The 23,410-nt window shown below is 38.9% G+C and overlaps 1 protein-coding gene across 11 annotated transcripts in view; it reads right to left on the minus strand.

The window, feature by feature from the left end:
• The window catches only part of LOC126272844 (piezo-type mechanosensitive ion channel component), a 651,486-nt gene that overhangs the window by 298,402 nt on the left and 329,674 nt on the right, over positions 1-23,410 (minus strand). For all 11 annotated transcript variants that reach the window (XM_049976053.1, XM_049976051.1, XM_049976056.1 and 8 more), the window contains one exon: positions 17,011-17,201. In XM_049976053.1, coding sequence (XP_049832010.1) covers positions 17,011-17,201 — 191 coding nt within the window. The remainder of the gene's footprint in view (positions 1-17,010; positions 17,202-23,410) is intronic.

Raw genomic sequence — 23,410 nt, forward strand, 5'->3', positions numbered from 1 at the left:
AGAATGGAAACAAAAGTGGAATATGGGACAAAAAAAATAAAACAGTCAAAGGGAAAGAATTTAAAGCTGGAGCTTCAAAACCTTTAAAAATGTGTGGCTTGAAATGTAAAGAAAAACTAGACAAAATGATTGATGAACTGAACAAGGTTGGGACACAAATATTTAATGAATATTGGGCTCTTGGAGATTGAAACAAAACAGTACACTTTGTAGTAAGACTCAATGACTCAAAAGCACCTGCAACATCATGGAAAAGGACCCAGGATCCCAACAAAGCAAGTTGCCATATGGTTACTCATTTCATTTCATTTCTGAGTAACAGGAGAACAATGTTGTGTTTCCTGAGAATGTTTCATGAATATCCTTGATGAGTCCCAGATGTTCATCACACTTGAGCTTACCAATCGACAGGCTAATGTATCTGGAACTTTAAGTGAAGACAACACGAAGAAGATACCACCTGGTAACAAAAACCCTCCTGAGAAACTAAAAGAAGTAAGAAATCAAATTACATCATTTCCTCAACATAAATTGCACTACACATGTAGAGAAAGTAATAGAATTCATCTATCATCATATCTGAATTTGCGTACAATGTACAGTTTTAGACATAAAAACTGATCGCCGGCCGGCCACTACAGAGAGCCGGCGTCGTCGCTTCTCTTTATTTGGCATCAGCTTGAGTAATCCGATTTAACAAACATAGTACTCCATTCACGAGCTGCTAATGATACAGTATGACTAAAGAGATCATCGTGCAGGAATTACATTAATTCTGCAGTGAATTGCTTAAAAATATTACCCTCAGCTATGCAGCTGGAATGACTCATTACACAGCTACTCTATGTCACACTTGGTTAAGTGATCAGTTAGCTACACTCCTGCTTCTACTGTTCCTAAATACTTGTATACTGACCATTCATTATTGGACTAAATATGCACTACAATCTGATCAATCTGATTCACATGTATATGACATGGGTTAGCGCCGTTACAAAGCAATGACTAAGGGCCGTATGCCGTTGAATTCCCGTTACATTGATGGCAAGACAAATGTTCACAAATCACCTCTATTGCCTCAAAAACAAATGCATCTTAAATATTGAAGAACTGGTGTCCACACTGTCACAGCGCGTTTAAATACAGCAATGACAGCAGATGAAAATTTGTGACCAGCTGGGCTTCGAACCTGGACCTCCTGCTTACTGGACAAATGTGCTGACCACTTCACAACTTTTTTTTTAAGTTTCAGAATTTCAGTACCAGTTAGGCGGAGGCAAAGAGGGCAGGGGTCGAAAGATCCAAGGCCTGGCCACAATGCCTCCCCCATGCCTGTCACTGAATAGCTGCATTATTCCCATGTATTCCATGTTTGTTCCCATATATGCCTTAAATTGTACAACAAAATTGAAGTAGTAATTAAGATAAAATAAATTACAGATTGCCGCCTCCAATGGTGTGTGTTCCTTGTAGAACATAACTTAGATAACAGTGAAAAGGGTGACGGAAAAATACATAACAAACATTCATTCAGAAATATATTCACAATTTAAGTTATTATGCACTGGATGCATATGAGGTCTGTAAGGAAGCCAAATATTTTTCAACAAATGAAAGAAATTTCGGAGCCAGGGGGGTTTTGCCAAATTAGAACAGTGCTGATTTTAGAGCCACCATAAAAGAAGATTCCAGGAATAAAAAAAGTGAATGAATAGTACTCTGCTTCTAATCAATAAAACTGTCCACCTCTTCGTAGCCCACATAAAGCAAGATATAAAAAATGTTGAATCCATTCCTTATATTTGTTATTCTTCTTCAGCTTAAAATGTTCTTCTGCAATATAAAACATGTACTCTTCAAAGTTCAAAGTTTTGTTTGTTAAGACGTAAAATACAAACTGTCCCAGAAGCCATGAATAACTGTTATTCTTTGTGGATGGGTAACATTTACAGTCAGGTTGTAAAGCTTCAGTTAACGGTATATGACTTTCTGCAGTTCTGCTGATAGTGCTAATTTCTTCCTAGTCCAGTTCCAAATTCTGATTCTATTTTCACATAAGAAGATGTGCGCTACAGTTTCTACAAGCCGACATTTGTCGTAGTATGGAGATGGTCTCAATTTGATTTTCCATAATTGTTCCGCTGTGGGTATTGTTTCGTTTACAACGTCGTACCATACGGCACTAACTCTAGTAGGTAGAATTTTATTGTTGATAGTTTTACAGACATTCATCCAGTTTTTAGTAGGTTAATTTATCAGAATTGGGTTGTGAAGACAATGTCTAGTAATATAATCATAGAGGGTTCTAGTGTTGGTTTGTGCTGGTGGAAGTATTATACAACTCCAATTGTCATAGTACTTTCGGACGTAATCTAGGCTGGCATCTGTATGTGCTACATTAACAGGAGTGTTTCTGTTCCCATGATCTAACAACAGGAACAGAAGTTTTGTGATGTCTGTCTTAGTGGAATGTATTAGTTTAAAAGCACGTCTTTAATTCCAAGTCCTTTGTTTTGCCTCTGAAAAGTTGCCATGTGGAAGGGTACTTTGAAGATATTTTGCATCCACACATACCAAGACGCTACAGCTAGTATTTTTTGTACAGTGACCTGCGGTATCGGTAAGACTGCTGCAACATGATATAATTTGCTAAGTATGTATGTATTTATAAACAGAACTGTCTGCAATCAGTCTAACGATTGCATGTCGTGGTCCTTCAAGAAGGTTCTGATGACATTAAGTTTCCGCTCCCAATTGTCTGTAGCCATGCGCTTGGGATTTGCCCTTAACCACAATCCGAGTTGGAGTCTCTCTTCAGTTACTTCTAACCAGTGCGCACCTATTGCGCTATTGTAAGAACCAAGATGCAGTATTTTGGATTAAAAATTTTGTAAATTTGTGTAAGATCTTAATGGACCAAGCTGCTTAGGTCATCGGTCCCTAAACTTACACACTACTCAATCTAACTTAAACTAACTTATGCTATGGACAACACACACACCCATGCCGGAGGGAGGTCTCGAATCTCCGAGATGATGTGTGTCTTGCACTGAACACTTTCGATGACCCGTCGAGAGCTGAATAATTATACAGGATGGCTCAAAATGGCTCTGAGCAATATGGAACTTAACATCTTAGGTCATCAGTCCCCTAGAACTTAGAACTACTTAAACCTAACTAACCTAAGAACATCACACACACCCATGCCCGAGGCAGGATTAGAACCTGCGACCGAAGCAGTCGTGCGGTTCCAAACTGAAGTGCCTAGAACCGCTCGGCCACTACACAGGAAGAATAGTAAATATTGTAGGAGGTGGCAGTATAGACAAATTGCAGAAAAAATGCCATATAACATATGTCCAATTTTTATGGCATACATATAGCTGGGTTCAACGCAGTTTCGTTTCATATGTTGGTCCTTACAGGATCTAGTTGTCTACACTTCCTGCCAGCCAGAGTGGCCAAGCGGTTCTAGGTGCTACAGTCTGGAACCATGTGACCACTATGGTCGCAAGTTCGAATCCTGCCTCGGGCATGGATGTGTGTGATGTCCTTAGGTTAGTTAGGTTTAAGTAGTTCTAAGTTCTGATTACCACAGCAGTTAAGTCCCATAGTACTCAGAGCCATTTGAAGCCTTTTTTTCTACACTTTCTTGAAAATGAGCTTCCAGCATTATTGGAAGGCCTTCATTTGGCTACAAGGAGGCGTATGTTCCTCCAGCATGATAGGGCTCCTACATATTCTAGTTGTCAGGTGACACATTATCCGAATCTAACATTTCCTTGAAGATGGATCAGTAGATATGGGCACTTTTCTTGGCCTTCAAGGTCCCCAGACCTTATCTCTTTGGATTTTTGCCTGCGGGGATGGTTAAAGGCAAAGTCTATAAAGAAAAAGTAAACCCAAGAGCCGATTTGATCATTTGGATTACGAATAATGCAACCCTCAAAAAAGAACGCAAAGACGACCTCAGAAGAGCTACACATGGTGTTATCAAGAGATGTCAAATGTGCATTGTAGGTGGTGGGGGAATTTTTGAAAATCAAATTTGCCCGAGGCAGGAGGCTTTGAGTTTGTTAGGGTTACATACTAACAGCTGTATCTCTGTACTCAATAAAAAGTGGACGCATCTATATGGAATTTTTTTTATGCAATCCGTCTGTACTACCACCTGCTGAAATATGTACTGTTCCTCCTGGAACACCCAGAATATGGATATATGTACGTTGTCTGTTCTTTCAGAAATGTCTGAAAGAAAAGACACTATGAATCCGGGTTTGAACCTGGTCAGGCACAAATTTCCATCTGATGCCGTTGTTCTATTTTAACACCCATGACAGCCTGGACTTCTGTCCTTTGATATTTAATTGATTAACAAGGCCGTCTATTTCGATTGGCAATTCAGTGATACTGCCGGACTGGAGCTGCATCAACCTACTCATTTCACTAGATATAGTTGTAATTTTCTGAACAATTCCTGTTTAATTTAATAAGTGACAGTGTCTCTCATCGTTTACTTTGTTGGAAACCTGCTTCTTTCTGCCCTAGCCTAAGCTACAGCAATGTGTGATTGCTCACATTCTTGATACCTCTCTGGATGTGCTAAAGCAACTGTAGCCAAACACTTTTGTTTTCTGCCAACATATTTTTTGTTGTTGTGAATACATAATTTTATCTATGAACTGCCACATTTTCATAATATTTGTGAATGATACAGGAAATGAAGTAAATACAGACCTTTTGAAGTCAAAAGTCGGTAATATCTAACTAATTTGTGTTAAAATAGGCTCAATCATCTTACAGATACCTAATGCTTTATTAAGATAGGCTGCCATCGTGATGTTTCTGCAGTAAGCTGAATTTAATTTGTATTAGTATAGTGAATGTTTTAAATGCATTTTTCATTGGTTTACTGAATGCAACAGCAATCATCAAGGAGAAATTAATCAGTAGCAGATTTTTTTTCACAATATCTAAAACAATCTGACATTGCTAATGTAGTTTACAAATTCTACGCCCGTAGAAACCAACTTGTGCTAACGATGTCATTAAACCAGTGTAGTTTTAAGACTATTTTCATCTAGAAATGAATTACCTTGATGATTGATCGATCAAAAGCAGGAAAGGCAAAATTTTATGAGTATATGACGAGAGGGACAATTGCTTGAGAGAGGACTTCCCTATCAAAACAATTGCCTGAGAGACAACTTTCCTATCAATCTCCTGGACAGTTTTGTTTCTCAAATTAACAGTGTGTGTTATCATGCAGTAGCATAGGTGCTGTAGTTTTGTTGCTCAATTTTCTTACACTGCGACCAAAAGGTGTCTGGGCTGTTGGCAACAAATTCCAGCTGTGATGCACACACCCCTTGGGACAGAATTCGTAGCCCAAAACACACTTTTGTAGCTATAATATTTAAAATATTATGTTCACATTATTACGTCTTTTGGTGGGGCTCAGCCTTTCATTTCTTCTTAGGACGTTAATGATAAAGGCATAATAATACATCACCAGAAACAGTACTGCATAGGAATGCTCAATAACGTTGATAACGTTCAATAATAGTCACTCCATTGAACGTTCAATAATAGTCACTCCATTGATTTTTGTTGTTTCGAATTAGAGTACACAGCACTCCTACACCAGATTTCTGCACTTTGCCTGTTGAATGCAAATGTCACATGATGGTTAAATGGTAATCCATCACATATTTCAGTAGTCGAGACTTCCTTAATGTGGAAAATCAGTCATACCAGAATGATCTGGCGTATTTTTCACAAAAGCACTTGCTCCACACACAGTTCAAATCTTTCTAGCTGCCTCCTCTTCATTCACCCCTCTGTTATACCAAAAGTAACTACTGTGTTGCAGATGTTACACCTATTTCCACTTGCGACTCAATTTTACAATGCTTAACCATAGTTCATGATTTTCAAGTATGCAAAATCCAATGCGCAACTGCAAGACAATAACTAGAACTTCAAATCTGAAAATGACAGATGATACATACACTGACAGCGTCGCACTGCTTTCACATGGGCGGTGCCGGATTTCAGGCGGCGGGTGGCGTCTGGCCAGACGCTGGCAGCCGCTGCAGCGTAAGGAAACACTCAAGCATAAGCTGTTACGATCACAATGCAGCCACGAGCTGTCCTGCGGAATTGTTTATGGAAGTACTTGTTATTGCTGGTGGGTAGAATGTGAAGCGAATTATCTTTGATGTTCAAGCAGACTGATAACTTTAGACAAAGACCGAAATGTGGTAAAGAAAAATGTACAGTTGGACAAGAATAGGCGACTATAATTGCAGATTGCACGATGATTACCACTAGACCATGGGCTTACACAACTCGACAACATCTCGGAAGTAGACAACACTTCCTCCTAACACTTCCGCATCTTACGGTGTTGCCAGATTGTGCAAATGGCTGGACTAAGAGTTGTCAGGGGCGGTCAGTTTTATTGGCCACCTTAAGTGAACGACTCAAACTTAGTTTCTGTGGCGGCCGGCCGGCGGTCAGTTTTTATGTCTAAGACTGTACAAGCTCTCCTGTGATGGCAAGGATTAATCAGTTTTCAGAGGAATATATATTATATGGGGGGGGGGGGGGGGGGAGGGGGAGAGAGAGAGAGAGAGAGAGAGAGAGAGAGAGAGAGAGAGAGAGAGAGAGAGAGAGAGTTAATTCCATAAGATGAACTTTACATTTAAAGATCCTACAGTGGATATGTGTCACAAATATGGCGTTTTACATTTTAGAAAGAAATCTGCATCAGTGAAAGATGGTTCCACGGAAGAAATTGATGCCAAGTTAGCTGCTCATCACACTGAAGCAGACAATGTGTATCTTCAAGCGAGCAAAGACAAAAAACGTTCCAGCTCAGACAGTTTGATGCTATGTTACACTTTTGACTTACACCATTATCTGCTGACTCTGTTCCTGAATACATCAGTTGCTTTTTGTAAACAGCCACTGTGAACATACAATTTGACCACACATGAAATCGGTAAGTGTAGTGTAACTTGCTACATGTGGCATGAAGTAGAGGGTGCTTGCAAGGGGAATCTGATTACAATGTGTGTTTTGAAGGAACTGATGTCAATTCCTTCAGAAGTGAAACAAGTGACACAATAATCAGACACCTGCAGAGGGCAGAATAAAAACTCTCACGTGATTGCAATGCTCTTGTTTGCCATGCAGGAAAATCCAAATCTGAATGTAATTGATCATAAATTCATGGTTACTAGCCACAGTCAGTCACAATGTGATGCTTACCATGGCCTGATCAAGAAACAAACAACAAAAAAAAGAAGCTGTAAGCACCATTAGCTCATCTGCATGGATGGTGTCAACTGGCCGGCTCAGCTGTTCGGAAAAGGAAATTTGGAGTTGTTCAACTGTCACATACTGATTTCTTGGATTTTGATGGTGTTCTGAAAGACACCCTACAACTTCAAAGAAATATTTAAGTGGCAAAATGTTAAATGCTTTGTTTTTTAAAAAAAGAGTATGGTACAGTGTTTTTTAAAAAAAGAGTATGGTACAGTGTTTTTCAAAAAAAGTCTCAATGAGGATGAGCCATTTCATTCAATAAGCTTCATTCATAGAGGGAAGATGGGTGCTCAAATGCAGCCTGGAAAATGCTATCATGCCACACTACCAATTTCTAAAGCAAAAAATTAAAGTGTTTTGGATATTCTCCCACTTGTTCCGCCCACATTCCACAACTTTTACAATGATCTCAAAACAAATGAAGATGAGAACTACCACCCTGACTTAGAATGTTCCTTTTATTTTTATCATTGAAAACTATGTACAGGATGACAATAATTTAACTATATGAAGAAAATGTAAATCAGTTACAAATGACATCATACACACACTTTGTTCAACATATAAATGTCCCTACACATATTTGGATTTAGGTTAATACACGTTTGATATGCGTGGCATCATTGGCGATGATGTGGTGCAGACAAATAGCGGAATTCTGCATGACCCGCCAAAGTTTCGAAACATCAATGCTGTCAGTGACCTCGTGAATGGCTGTTTCCAGCTTGGGGTCATTGCTGTACACCTTGTCTTTAACATAGCCTCAGGAAAATGAGTTGTATGTGTTCAGATCCAGGGAATATGGCAGCCAATTGAGGCCCATACCAGTGGCCTCTGGGTACCCCGAAACTAGAATACGGTCCCGAAAGTGCTCCTCCAGGACATCAAAGACTCTCCTGCTTTAATTGGTTTGAGCCCCATCCTGTGTGAACTGCATATTGTCAAAATCAGCTTCACTTTGGATAATGGGGATGAAATCATCTTCCAAAACCTTCATATACTGTTTGATAGCGTACCATCAAGAAATATCACATTCATTATTCCATGACTGCACATTGCACACCACACAATAACCCATTGAGGGTGAAGAGACTTCTTGATTACGAAATGTGGATTCTCAGTCCTCCAAATGCACCAATTTTGCTTATTGATGAACCTGTCCAAATGAAAGTGGGCTATGTTGCCAAACCAAACCATATTTACATCAAAGTCCTGTACATCAAATCTGTGGACAATAGTGTTGGCAAAACACAACCACTGTTCCATGGCCCTGGGGCTTACTAACTGTTGGGTTTGAATTTTGCATGGGAAGAGATGCAGGTCTTCCACAACAATTTGTCCCAGTGTCTCCCAATTGACTCCCACCTGTTGTGCAGCTTGTCTGAGTGATTTTCTGGGGTTGGTCCGAAACACAGCGCATGTCTTCTCAATGTTTTCTACCACAGCCATGTAGTCACCAGCAGCATAACACTCACATTGACAAACAGAAACAATGCAAACAAAAGGCATGGTGTGCACATTCTTACCATACTCTGGAGTGAGGTTAAGACTGTTACATGCAAACCAATGTCTAACACCACTGTTTACCATTGAAAGTTCACTTTAAAATAAAATAAACATTGATAAGCAACCTAAATCCTAAAAAGCTACTCATTCATGGAATCATCTGCAACTATCAGGCATACTAGCTGATGGTCTTGGCTGCATCTCCTGCAAACTGTTCATTCACAAGTCAAATTCCCATAGTACCCACATTTGCAAGCAGAGTCCCCCAGCACTAAAGATTGCCAACCCTTGTGGAGTGTCAAGTATGGGCTTTCTTAACTGGATTAACATCCCAAACTATTGACTGCAACCTCCAATCTACATCTACCACACTATTCACTTCCTGCACTACCTTTCCACAGTTCCTATCCCATTACCATAAGACTCCCTGTCAGTCATAGTGGATGTGACATCCTCATACGCTGACAAACCCCATGCCCATGACCTCATGGCCATGGAACTACCTTTCTCAGCATCCTCCTGATATCAAAACTACGATCTCCTTCGTAATCCTTGCCAAACACATCCTGACACACATTTACAGGTCTGGCCATAGGTCAGTGTACAATTTTCAATATTTATTTTACAAAACTATAGTAATTACAAAGCTGTGGTTTTAAAAAAATGAAAGTATAAACCATCAAGTTTGTTTCCATATCTTTGTTGCAGGTAGAATCTGAGTACAGAGCACTACAATCACTGTTGCTGTAAAACAGCATCACACAACAGACGTTCTTACACAGCCCTTCCAAATCTACTTGACACACATCTCATGAATTTGGGATCCCTAGAATTACAGTGCAAAGAAATCTACACAACAGATTCCACCTATATGCATATAAGATCCGGATAACATATGCAATACACCCAAATGATGGAACTTGTCAACCAGTTTTTGCGACTAAGGTATTGGCACAAATCGACACCAGCAATGAGCCTCATCAACGAATTCGTTTTTCAGATGAGGATACTTTCCACAGATCAGGTAAAGTTAACATGCACAATGTGTTGATATGGAGTTCAGAAAGATCACACATAGGCCAAGATCATCTTAGCCTTTCCCCTAAAATGAATGTGTGGTTTGGTTCAATTTGCAAAAAGACTCACTGGCCTTTTCTTGCTTGTCAAAAAATAAGTGAAGCTAACATGTGTCTGGATATACTAGAACACTTTGTGGTACCACAACTGGGAGACTTGCACCCTGATATTGTTTTCCAAGAAGATGGAGCACCACCACACTGGGGACTGTATGCTGTAAATTTTCTTAATGAACATTTTGTGACAGATGTACTGGGCATGATGGCCCCACAGTCTGGCCTGCAAGAGCCCTAGGCACAACACCTTTAGATCTCTTTTTGTGCAGCTATGTAAGGGACAAGGTTTACACTACACAAGTGCCTGATCTGGATACTGAAGGAGGAGGAAGGAGGAGGATAGCAGACACCATTGCTGGTGTTAGAAAAGGAAATCTAAGATCAATTAGAGACTCTTTAAGCCACAAGTGGTGCACATGTTGAAGTTTACTGGCACTGTGACAAAAACTTGTGTGATTTGTTCTTTCATTTCTCACAAACCACAAATTTGTAAGTTTTATAACTTTTATACAATAAATATTCATAATTGTACAAAGACTTTTGACCAACCCTGTATTTCAATTTCAAAGGCCAAATATATAACCCCCTGCCACGGATACTTGCATGGCATCATCCTATACCAACTCTTATCAGCCATCTGGAAGAATCCTTCTTATCCAGTTAACAGCTAAAACCACTAGTCCGGTTCAGATTCACCAATGACATTTTCATGATCTTGACTCATGGCACAGAAAACCTTTGCTCTTTCTTCCATAAGCTCAACACCTACTCCAAAATCCATATCCACTGGTCCTTCTCAACTCAATGAGCGTCATTCCTGGGTGTCTATCTCCTCTCTCAGATGACATCATAAATACACCTGTTCATATCAAAAGCACCAACAGTACCTCCACAATGACAACTGTCATCCATTCCATACCCGAAATTAACTTCCTTACAGCCTCATCAACAGTGGATGCCACTTCTACAGTGGAAAGCAGGAATTGTCATATACCAAAAAACTTTTGCTGAAAGACAGTACTCCTGCAACTCATTTTTATAAAATCTCCCTTGCCACCTTCTCCTCTGACACCAGTAAACCTGTTAACCAGCCACAAACCAGCATTCTTCTGATCCCCCAGAATCACCCTGACTGACTGATCTTGAAGAGCTTTATGAGGAATTTGACTCCATCTCTTTGTGTCCTCAGATGAGTAGCATACTACCCAAAATCCTACCCACATCACCCAAGGCAGTACACTACCATCCACCCAACCTACAGAATATCGGTATCCATCGCTATTCCAAACCTGCATCTTATGGGACATTCCCTTGTCAATGACACAATGACCCAATTGAAAAACCTGTCCCATACACCCACCCAGCACATCCTAGAGCAGTCCATTCATAGGCATTTCCTACCCTATAAAAGGCAGGTCATCACATGATAGCAGCCATGTTTCGTATCTGCTATGCTGCAATTACTGTGCAGCATTTTTTGTGGTCATGTAAGGCAACCCACTGTCTACCCGTGTGTCTGGTCACCACCAAACTGTGATCACACAGACACTTGACCATCCAGCTGCTGAATCTGCTGCACACCAGAACACAAAAGGCTAACAACTGCTTCATTATGCTGGCCTTTTGGGTACTCCCTTACAGTACAAGTGTCTTAACTACATAAGTGGAAATGTCTTTCCAGTATATCCTGCATTCTTAGAACCTCCTATGACCTATACCTCGGTTAACCCGTTTCCCACTGCCTCACCTTACGTTTCCTTTTCTGTTGCTGTTGACACCACTCGTTCCCTGTCCCAGTAGTGTAATACCAGCTCCCCCCCCCCCCTCTCTCTCCCCCCCCCCACTTCCTTTCTACATCTCTCCCCTTCACTCTTCCCTCCCTGTCTCCCACTCTGTCTTCAGCTTCCTCCATTTTCCCCTCTCCCCCAATCGTTCTTTCCCGCTCAGAACTCCTTTTGTCTTGCTGTGCAGCTGCTGAATCACCTGTCTTCCCACTCCTGCATCGTACTACTTTGCTGCCTCTTCCTTACCTTGTGTGTCCTTCTTAACTCATGCCCCACATCCATTAGCCAAGACAGCTGCTCTCAATAAATGATAATTCATATTCAGTGTCACTGTAGATGCTGTAGTGTGTGTGTGTGAATGTGTTTACTTTCTACCAGAGAAAGTTCCAGAGCTCATAAGCTAGTGAACATTGTTTTCTGTTAAGTGTGTCCATGTGGCACACATCAGTCTGCTATAAGTTAGTTGTTGCCTTTCTCTTGTTTTACAAAATATTTCTACTACAGTCTCTGGTATTTATAAGGTGCTCTGTATTCAGCCTGGTTTTGATTATGAGAGCAAGTGATATCTCATTCTGACCACACCATGTGCTACTGCATGACACCACATTCATGGTGAAATCATTCACTAGTATTAATAATTGTTTTTATATCATCATTTCTATCATTAAGTTATAGTAGATGGAAAAAATAACATTTATCAAACTAAAAATTATGAAGTAAGGACTTTTTGGAGATGTTACATGTTTTTTGAGCAACAGGAAGTTAAGATAGTTATTTCAAATTTGTCAAAAACCTGTAATGAGAGCTTATAAACACTTTAATTTGGTTTATTCTTCTTAGTTTACAATCTTAAATAAATAATTTCAGTAAAAACTAGTGATATGCTAAGTTTATTAAGCTCTGTGTACATTAACTGACACGGTTTGGACTTACAATTTCAGAATGTAATATGTTGTAGAGCAAAGAGATTAACTACATGTTGCGATTTTGACTAATATAAGAAATATTTTAGTCAAAATCCTCATAATAAGGAATTTCTTGGAGCACCCATGTGTTCTGGTGTTGTATTCAACTGGTAGTTCATTCCTCCACACACCAGGCAAGTTGTGTGGACAGCTGCCTCACCAGGAAGATGCGCATAAACAGCTTTTGTCAACACTGAGATATTTTCCTTGTATGGCCTGGGCTGTTTATTGTAGAGTTACACGTCATTTCCACAGCATCTGGGGGCACCAACTCGCTGACAGGCAGTGTGACTATTGCAGCAGCACTCCCTGTTGCAAGGGCACTATTCTTTTATGCCATGTCACATGCACTACATGGGTATTCATTCATCCATGCCCAACTATTTAGGCCAAACAATGTCACACCATGTACTATGCCAAATATGCTCTACTCCTCCAAGTTGGAAGTACCAGCAGTTCCATGTGGCTGCATCAGTAGTTGGGCCCCTGTGCTACAAGGTAGCAGAACCAGCACTCCCATCTCAGCATTTCATGCCATCAGACACAGTCCAGTTCATTCTGATCTTCACGAGCTGTACGTCAGCCATTACAGGCTGGGAGCCTCAGCCCAGTAATGTCCCAGGTCTCCACACTGATGCCTACTATGAATCTGGGATTCATTGCAGACAACATCACAGGAGAGACATTTCTGTTGTACTTGGTTACATCCAATGCCATTATAAACAAGTTTCATCTACATGCATCTACATGACTACTCTGCAATTCACATTTAAGTGCTTGGCAGAGGGTTCATCGAACCAGTTTCTTTGTAAATGAACAGAGATTCCTTCAAAGTGTCATCTATCACTCTTCAGTACAAGAATACATCAAGTGGAGTGCTTTTCTTGTGATGAACTCGTTTAGACTACTTCATGGTGAACAACTGTGATGGTTGTACATTACCGATGGCAGATTACCACACAACAATTCTGTGTTATATAAACAGTAACATTTGTGAGCTCTGAAAGACCACTGTTAGTGATGATCATGTGTATTACTTCACCTCTAACCCAATTAGAGAGTGTATGGGAATTGGTCATCATAACTGTGAAACAATCATTTCAAGAACAAAATAGGTTTTATAAGAGAAGTGCGCTCAAACTATTTAATAAACATGTTATCTTAGGTTGTCTTAGCGTGACTGATTAATAATGAGCTTCTGGGTGTTGACTTGAGTGATCCTTTCCAACTCAGATGAACACCCACAATTCACTATTATTTTGTAAACAGGATTACTTCCCTTCCTCATACGAACTTGTATTACAGAGGTGAAGAAATAGAAAAGTGGCAGTTTTCATGCAAGAAGCCTGAAATGACAACAGTACTGTTATTTACAGATTTTTCAGGTGTCACAACTGAACAAACTGCTGCCCTAGCGTAGGAAGCAAGAGTAGGGGAAACTGGGGAGACATGAACATATGGGAGGTTCAACCATATTGGAGGTTTGACCAACCCTAGTTTTATCATCTTTGGAACTATGGTTTAACACCAATTCAAGCTAGAAAATTTGTTTTTGAATAAACTGTGGCCCTTAATTTAGCCAATTGCAATTTCAGCTATCCAAACAACTGGAAAGATACTGAAGCAGCAAGTTATGATTGGCTATGTGGTTTCATGATACGGAACAAGAATTTATCCCTACAAACTCCACAGGCTGCAAGCCTTGGTAGAGCAACAGTTTTTAACACAACAACAATGAAGAAGTTCTTTGATAATTTAAGTAAAGTATTTGACAAACATGCCTTTGGTCTTGAAAACATTTATAATGTAGATGAGACTGGAGTCAGCAGCATCCAATGACTAGGGAAGATAATTACCAGTTAGGGAGAGAAACAAGTTTCAAAGGTCACTTCATCAGAAATAGGAACATTAGTGACATTTGGTTGTGCTGTTAGTGCTATTGGTACAGCCTTGCCTCCCTTATATGTGTTCCATAGAAAAAGAGTGAGTGATTTAATGAAAGCTGGTGCTCCTCTAGGATCAGAGTTCTACCACCGTAACAATGGATGGATGACTGGTGAGAATTATGAGACATTTTTATTTCATTTCATCAGATTCTCTGTAACATCAATTGATTACCCAACATTAATTATACTTGATAATCATGACTCACACATCACTCCAAAAGGTCTAATAATTATTACAATTCTTTGATCAGAAAAACATCACCTTTTGTCAGTAAATACAGGTATATTGAATACCATCTACTTATCTGAAATTACGATTCCAGTGTTTGTTCTTTTGGGAAGACAATGCGGTATTAGCTTGGAGATTCCACACTAGCTTGACTCCTACACAAAATCGATTTCCTACACATCAGGCTAATGGGAGAAAAAGAAGGCTTTAAGAATCACAGGTCGATTATTAACACAGAGGGGCGCAGAAAAATGTAGATACTCTTTGATAGTCATTATTAATGGAACAAAATGGCCTACCATTACAATTCTTGCATGGGGGGGGGAAGGTTATTTCATGTGTTCAGAGTGACTCCCATTAGTAGCCACAGAATGTTTATGCCACTGAACTGCAGACTGAACTATGGCTCTCAGTGCTGTTGATGTGATAGCTGCAAAGGATACCTTGGTGGTTTCTCATAGCTCATTCAGTGTAGCTGGCTTGTCTTAATAAACTTCATTTTTCAAGGCCCCCCATAGGTAGAAGTTAAGAGATGTAAGTTCTGGAGACTGTGGTGGTTATTCAACAGCTTCTCTTTGACCTATCCATTGTCCAGGTAGATTTTCATCCAAGTAGGCTTTGACATTTCTGTGGTAATGAGCACAGTCTTGTTGTAGGTAACATCTCTTATTTCAAAACATCTCTCAGATGGCAGGTAAAATCAATGTTTGCAGCATGTGAAGATACACCTCACCAGTTACAGTAACTTCAAACAAGAATAGGCCAATCAAAATGCACGAAGACAGACCACACCACACATTAACACCCGGTGGATTAACATGTTTGTCCACATGAACGTGATGATTTTCATGAGCCCTGTACACACAGTTGTGGTGATTTACACTACTGTTCAGTTTGAATTGCACGTCATCAGACCAGTTAACCATCCCTGCAAACTGTTCACCCTCGCGAAGCATGCCTTTAAACAATTCACAGTACTCCACTCTTTGATTCTCGATACAGGTGTGAATAGTGTGCAGCAATCTTGGAATGTACACTTTCCACTTTGCAGCCTTCAGAATTCATCATACGCTTGACAGGCTCCCCCCACTCCCTTCATGTGTATCCTGCTTCACAGATTTATGAGGTAAGCTAGTAAAATGTTGCAATGCAGCAGTGCTGGAAGCTTACTTGTTGATATTTTTGGCAGGTCAGACCATTCCTTAGGCACATCCTGAACAGTAATGTCAGCTTCAAATTTATTCGCAATATGATAAATTGTTGTATGTGTGGTGGCTGAGTCCCATACACATTACACCACTGCCATTGTACTTCCAATGTGTTTTTGTACTTCCAGTACCATTTCAATATGGCCTTGTGTTGTTCATACAAAAATCTTACTTCATTTATTGCCACACTGTCATCACCATCATCTGCTGGAAACAGAACACTAAGATCTGTTGACAAAATAATGAACAAAGTTAACACTCAAAATTGCGATGGTATATCATTTTGTTCCAAAGATACTAACTATCAAAGATTGTCTACATTTTCATGGACCCATGCGTATAAGAAGAATGACAGATGAGTTATAATAACAATGGCTACATACATTGGCTGATTACCCAGTGCTGCTAAGTTTACTTATTTGTATGACCTCAGATCCCACCTTGACACTGCAGATAAGTACGAAATGCCATGTGCCATTTGGAAGTCCTTGTTATCACTGCTACACATTTGTCTTGTTATTACCGCAATCAATTCCTAGTGCACTTGCCTCTTCTCTCTGAATGCTCTCCCTTGTTCTGTAGATGGTTTTTCCCAATTTCTCGCTCCTTTCTGCTATCCCTGAGTACCACATGGTCCTGACCACAAGTATGTTAAGATGATTCAATCACTGCTGTGAAGACTTCAGTTTCCTTCCTTCCACTGCACATAGTTCCCTCCCTCCACGTGTACAATTTCCCAGTATTACAGAAAATCTTGGCATATGGCAGCTATGACTTGAAGGCCATGACACGACAAGTACACATACTATCTTCTTACTAAACCTACAAGAAAGAACTATTTGAAGGCTAAATTAATATCAATAATTTTTTTACTTCCTTCTAATCAATACACTTACTTAAAACTTACCTCCAAGCCCAATTTGTAGAATCCATAATTAAATAGGTATTTCACAAAAGATTTCAGATCTTTATCTGCATCAGCACGCCTTATGTTAGGGAACATAACAGTTGGCCTCAAAGTGGAGAAACCCCTTAAGTGTCGCACATATTTCTGCCGTATGTTTATGACAGCTCGAAATGTTGCAACCAATATTAAACCTTGAAAATAAAAAAGCAAATATGAATGTGGCTTTAATGAAGTTTTTGAAATACAATTGCTAAAGTACAGCAATTACTGATACTGGCAGAGCACCAAGGTCAGGCAGTTCCAATCATGTTCCATACAGCACGAGTCCCACGAGTGCCTGTCAATTTTACCATGAGCAGGCACTTGTTGAGTAGGCTACCCTCCAAGTAGTCCTACTGCAACCCATTCTCACCTTACTCTATGCCCATGCACAATTCGTTTGCCCACCATTGCATGTAGCACTTCGGCAGGGTATATGATCGGGTACACTACTGCCAGGCTCCTGCTCTCCCTGCACCCAGTTTACCTACCACTGCCTGCTTGTGCCCGTGAACATCCAGCTGCCCACAGCTTGGCACTTGAGGTGGAACAACCTGACCCAGGCAATATGGAAATCAGAAAAAAACCTTATAGTACTATACACTGAGCAAAATTTAAAAAACAATGAAAATTAAATTAAGCTGTGTAAGTAGATTAATTGCACTTAAACTCTGGATTACAAAAGACATCACCACTGCAAACAAAATTAAGTGAATAACATCCTTATCATCAAGAACAACTACAGGTTACAACAGCAGCTCATGTCGCAAGCTATGGTGACCATCTTGAGCAATGTTATAAAATTTAAGGACCGTTTGAGACACTGAAGAAACAAAGTGACAATACAAATCAGAAAAACTATGAACTTTTAATTCTAGTTTCTGAACACAGCTGGTAATTTAGGTTTGAACAGGTTCATAAACTAAAGTTTCTAAAGAATTTCGAGTGTCAGTCAGATAAAACTGATTTAAATTTTACATCTCCAAAATACATTTTCATACCACCAACATTCTTTAAAGCAAAGCATCTAAACCCAAAAAAAATTTGTAACAAATGGAGTTACTTAGGTAATGAATCTCTTTATAGCCTTAGATTGACCGATTTAAATGTACTACTGAATGCGACATCAGCAATAAATTTGAAATCAGGAACATTAGTCAAATAGCGTATGCACTAATTTTCACAGTGCTATCAAATCAAATGAATCACAAATTCTAGATAGTGGACAATGAATACTAAACAAATGCTTTCTTTTATTTGTTATGCTTTTGTGATATAATCATTTCACAATGCAGTAATTGGTTCTGACCAGACTGTAATCATCTTTGCACAGTCGATACATAAAAGGAGGGGAATAAACTATTTATAAAATCTGCCAAGTAACTATCTCTAGGTGGAGTGAAAGCCCCTCTTTGTCAATTCTCACATGTCTACACAGCAAACGTATGATAGATTTTATAGTTACATTAATAAGAGTACTGGCATATGATTTTGAACAATTTTCTAGAACTTTAAAAAATTTTAAAACACTTTTTAAATTTCAGCATTTGTAATGAGCGGAGGAGGGATGGTAGAGTAGGAGCATGTGATAATGTGGATACATAAAATAAAGATATTATTGAATAGGAACAACAACAAACAATACTAAAGAAGTGTAGAAAAGAATGAAAAATAATTAGCTTCACTTATGTCTGTTAGTAAAAATGGATATGAGGTGCATGCTGAAGTCTAAGTGGAGCTGGATTTGTCATGATGCACTGTATTCTGGCCTAGAATGGATGCTACACACCAGTCAGATACTGCAGCTGGATGAGATGTCGAAGAGCAGATATACTGAATGTCACATGAGCAATTTGTCATAGATGTTGATATATGTGCGAGTAGAAAATTAATTCTGTTTGTTAAGCAGTTTATCAGGTTACTTCCTTCTTGAAATGTAAACCTCCATTTCTTATAAAATTTCTAACTGTCTACCTACTTATTTTACATGTAAAATTTTTAACAATCCTTCAATAAAGCCAATACTGTAATATGACCTTCCTTCACAAAATGTCCACCTAAAGCAGTTTTATTACTTGGTTAGGAGTGTTCTTTAAACCTTATACTGAATGTTATACATGCCTGGTCTGCATATTTTGTACCACAGTCATGGCATATAACCTTACAAACTTCTAAGCATTTGTTCTTGTTCTCTTTCTTCGCTAATTTTTGTCTTACCGTTATTTATAATTTTGAAGGCAATTTTCATTTTTTTGGTTTCAGAAATCCTACCTAAATATTTCATGGTGGTAACTTTACTTTCTTCTGCGTATCTGGAATACATGAGATGGTTATCTTTTTAGTTATCTTCTTGTGTAGGAAGCCGACCATTTTCAGATCATACTCATTATAATGGGCTGCCTGTCATAGGATGCTATGTTCCTTCATTACCTCTTATTACCAAAATGGATAGAAAGAAAGAAAAAAAATCCTATAAATGCTCAAGTAGAAAAAATATGTTTATCTACATCTACAGCTGCATGTACATCTATACTCTGCAAACCAGTTAAAGTGCATGGCAGAGAGTACTTCCACACCAATTATTAGGGTTTCTTCCATTCCATTCACACATCATGCTGATATATTTTCTTAGATTTGTCATTTAAAGCTAGTTCCTGAAACTTTGTATATACACTTTCTCATGATAGTTTGCATCTACCTTCAAATGTGTGTCATTTCAGTTTCTACAGAATCCCCATGACACATTCCCACAGCTAAAAAAACTGTGACCATTTGTGTTGCTCTTCCCTGTATGTGTTCAATATCCACTGTTAATCCAATTCAGTACAGGTCCTACAAAGTTGAGCAGTCTTCTAGGATGAGTCATATAAGTGTTTCGTAAGCAGTCTCTTTTGTAGACCAATTGCATTTCCCTAATATTTTACCAATGAACTGAAGTATGCCACAAACTTTACCTATGACTGAGCCTATGTGTTTGTTAAGTTTAATATCCATACAATGTGTTACCATCAGATATTTGTATGCACTGACCAATTCTGGATATCACTCGTTGATTCCGTAGTCATATGACACAACATGTATATCCTTTGAGAAGTTCATAATTATACATTTCATTTCATAGCATTTAAAGTAAGTTTCCACTCTTTGCAAAGCTTTGTATTCTCACTAAGGTGTGACTGAACATTTGTGCAGCTTCTTTCACACAGTAATTCATTATAGACAACTGCACAACCCGCAATAAGTCTGAGGTTACTATTAATACTGCCTTCAAGCCCATTAATACACAATAGGAACAGCAAGAGATCCAACACACTTCCCTGAGGCACACCTTAAGTTACTTCTACATTTGTCAATGACTCCATCCAAGATAACTTGCTGTGTCCTCACTACCAAGAAATCCTAAATCCAGTCACAAATTTCACTTGATACCACATGGGATCGTACCTTCTATAATAAGTAAAGACTAAGTACTGAGCCAAATGCTTTTCAGAAACCAAGAAATACTGCATCTACCTGCTGCCTTTATCCTTGGCTTCCAAGACATTAAGGGAGAAGAATGCAAGTTGGGTTTCATGGTTGATGTTTTCTGGAATCCATGCTGGTTGATATTGAGGTCATTCTCTTTGAGATACCTCATTATGTTTAAGCTCAGTGTACATTCTAAGACTCTACATCAAGTGGATGTCAAGGCTATTACATATAATTTAGTAGATCACTTTTTCTACCTTCTTGTAGTGGGTGTGTAACCTGTGCTCTCTTCCATCTACTGGGCAGAGTTTTTTTGTTCGAGGGATCTACTGTAGAATATTGTTAAAAGACACAATAACTCTGCTGTAAATTCAATAAAGACTCTGATAGAGATTCCATCAGGCTCTGGAGCTTTGTTTGGTTTTATCAATTTCAGCTGTTCTTCAACAATACTAACACTGATATCCATATCACTCATCTGTGCAGTGGTGCAAGAATTAAATTGGGGCAATACTCTTGGTTTTTCCTTTGCAAAGGAATATTTGAAAACAGAGTTCATTATTTCTGCTTTTGACTTGGTATCCACAATTTGAGTTCCTGTTTCATCCACGAGTGTCTGGACACTAGCTCTGGTACCATCAGCAGCCTTTACGTATGACCAGAATTTCTTTGGGTTTTGTGAGAGCACGACCAATAATATCCTGCTAAAGCAGTTGCTGAAGGCATCATGCATTCCTCTCTCAACAGCTGAATGTGTTTTATTGAGCACCTCCCTATCTATAGCCCTATGCTTTGTTTTACATCTGTTATGCAGTAGTCTCTGTTTCTTAACAAGTTTCTCTTATAGTGACTGTATACTATGAGGGAGTCCCTCCTATAACGATCAACTATTCTTCTGAACCCGGGCCACAGTTTTTCTACTTGCTCCTCTCCAGAGCTACTGCAAATGTTTCGATTTGTTTTTAATATATGACACTACTGCCACTTTATCTAGTTCGCTGAACATATAACTGCTCCTTCTAGTTTTAGTTGCTGTTTGTACTTTCTAATCATTGTTGCTACAATTAACTCAGGGTTAGTGATATCATATGGACATCCTCAATGAGGGCAGATTTACTTGTTACTACTAGATTCAATACATTTCCACCATGAATGCAGTTCCAATCTGTTCTGGGTAGTTCTCTGAGAATGCTTTCCGTAATGTTTTTCAGGACATCTTGTCACACCCACCACTTACAAAACTGTAATTTTTCGAGTTGATTGTTGGATTATTTAAGTCTCTTCTGATGATGAAAGTATGACTGAAGAACTTACATCTAGCAAACCTGGACATCGGTCTGTTGGTCAAGAAAAGGATCTGATAAAAAGTTTTATGTTCATTCTTGATACTAAGTCTTTCCCAGACAATCACACATGCTGTATACGATGACAAGATTCAGTATTATAACAGTGTCCGTGTCAAATCTTGTCATTTCATGTGTTTCAAGGATGAATGAACCTGATAAACCACTGAATGAACATAAGACCTCTCTACTGACATCTATTTCAACATCTATGATGAATTTCCCACATGACGTTTGGTAAATCGTCTTCCAGACATTTCACTTGTTGTTGACACCCAATTGCAATATTCAACTGCTGTATGTCATCAACTCCAGCTTTGTATGCTACAAGGACATTGTGGCATAACAGGTGTGCATCATGCATAAAAATCTTTACCCACACTCTACCATTTCTTCTCCCCCACCCACATCCCCCAACTACAAATGTTGAAATTTGGATACTGATTTAGAATCTTTAAACATTTTTAAAAATTGTTCAAAAAATCGTATTCCATTACTCTTATCTATGCAACTATAAAATCTGCCAAAATAAACATTCATCTTGCAAAGACTTCAGTGAATAAACAAATGGAGTACTTCACTATTTCGTACAAACCCTACCAACTTTAGAGTTCACAGTTTTTGACATCACAATGGAAAATGATGGTAGCATGTGCCTTAAGTTATAATTTTATTTATTTTTTATCATTACATAGACAGTTAACTGATGGATTTTATATATTCTACTATGGTTCTTTGTTATCTCTTTTTAGCTATTGAGTGTCTGAAGGTGATCACTGCTAGTTAAAACCAGTTACGACATTGTGGAATGTCTATGTCATTCTGTTATAAAATGTAAAAAACAGAAGTACATAATAAGTCAAGCATGTGGAAGATCAAAAGAAATAGGATACTAAGGAGTGGATATCAGCTGTATTGGATTGGGAATGAGGAAAAGTTAGACATGGAGTAGCAGTAGTTATGAGAGGAGGGTTGAAAGTAGAGGTGACAAGGATGAACAACAAGAGGATGAATGTCACAGTGAAATTGAATGCAAAGTATATGTAAGTTCTCTAACTATATGCACCACAAATGGGATGTTCTCTTAAAGAGGAGGAGGACTTTGATGAAGAAATGCAGAGAAAACTAACTGGACCGAAAATTATCATAATGATAGTCCTACATGTACATGTGGGCACAGAAAGAGAAGGGTATGAGGAAGCACTGGGGATTGAATGGGGGAATGAGCAGTGAGGAAGGGTGAAAACTGTTACAATTTTGTATAAGGAATAGACTAGCAGTCAGCAATACCTGATGACAAGGTGGAAAGCCATACGGACAATGTGGTACAGCCATCATCTGTCAAGTAAATCTGTGGTAGACTCCTTAGTGTGTGACCAAGACAGAAAGAGAACAATCACAGATATAAAGTTAATACTTCCAAAGCCCTAGACACAGACTAACGTCTTTAAGTACTGTTAAAGGAATTAAGAGATGAAAAGGGACAGAAATTAAGACTAAAAGGTGGAGGAAGAAAACATGAGGAAGAATTTCAGAAAATAGTAAAGAGC

The sequence above is a fragment of the Schistocerca gregaria genome, chromosome 5 (assembly GCF_023897955.1).
Source record: "Schistocerca gregaria isolate iqSchGreg1 chromosome 5, iqSchGreg1.2, whole genome shotgun sequence".
Lineage (NCBI taxonomy): Eukaryota > Metazoa > Arthropoda > Insecta > Orthoptera > Acrididae > Schistocerca > Schistocerca gregaria.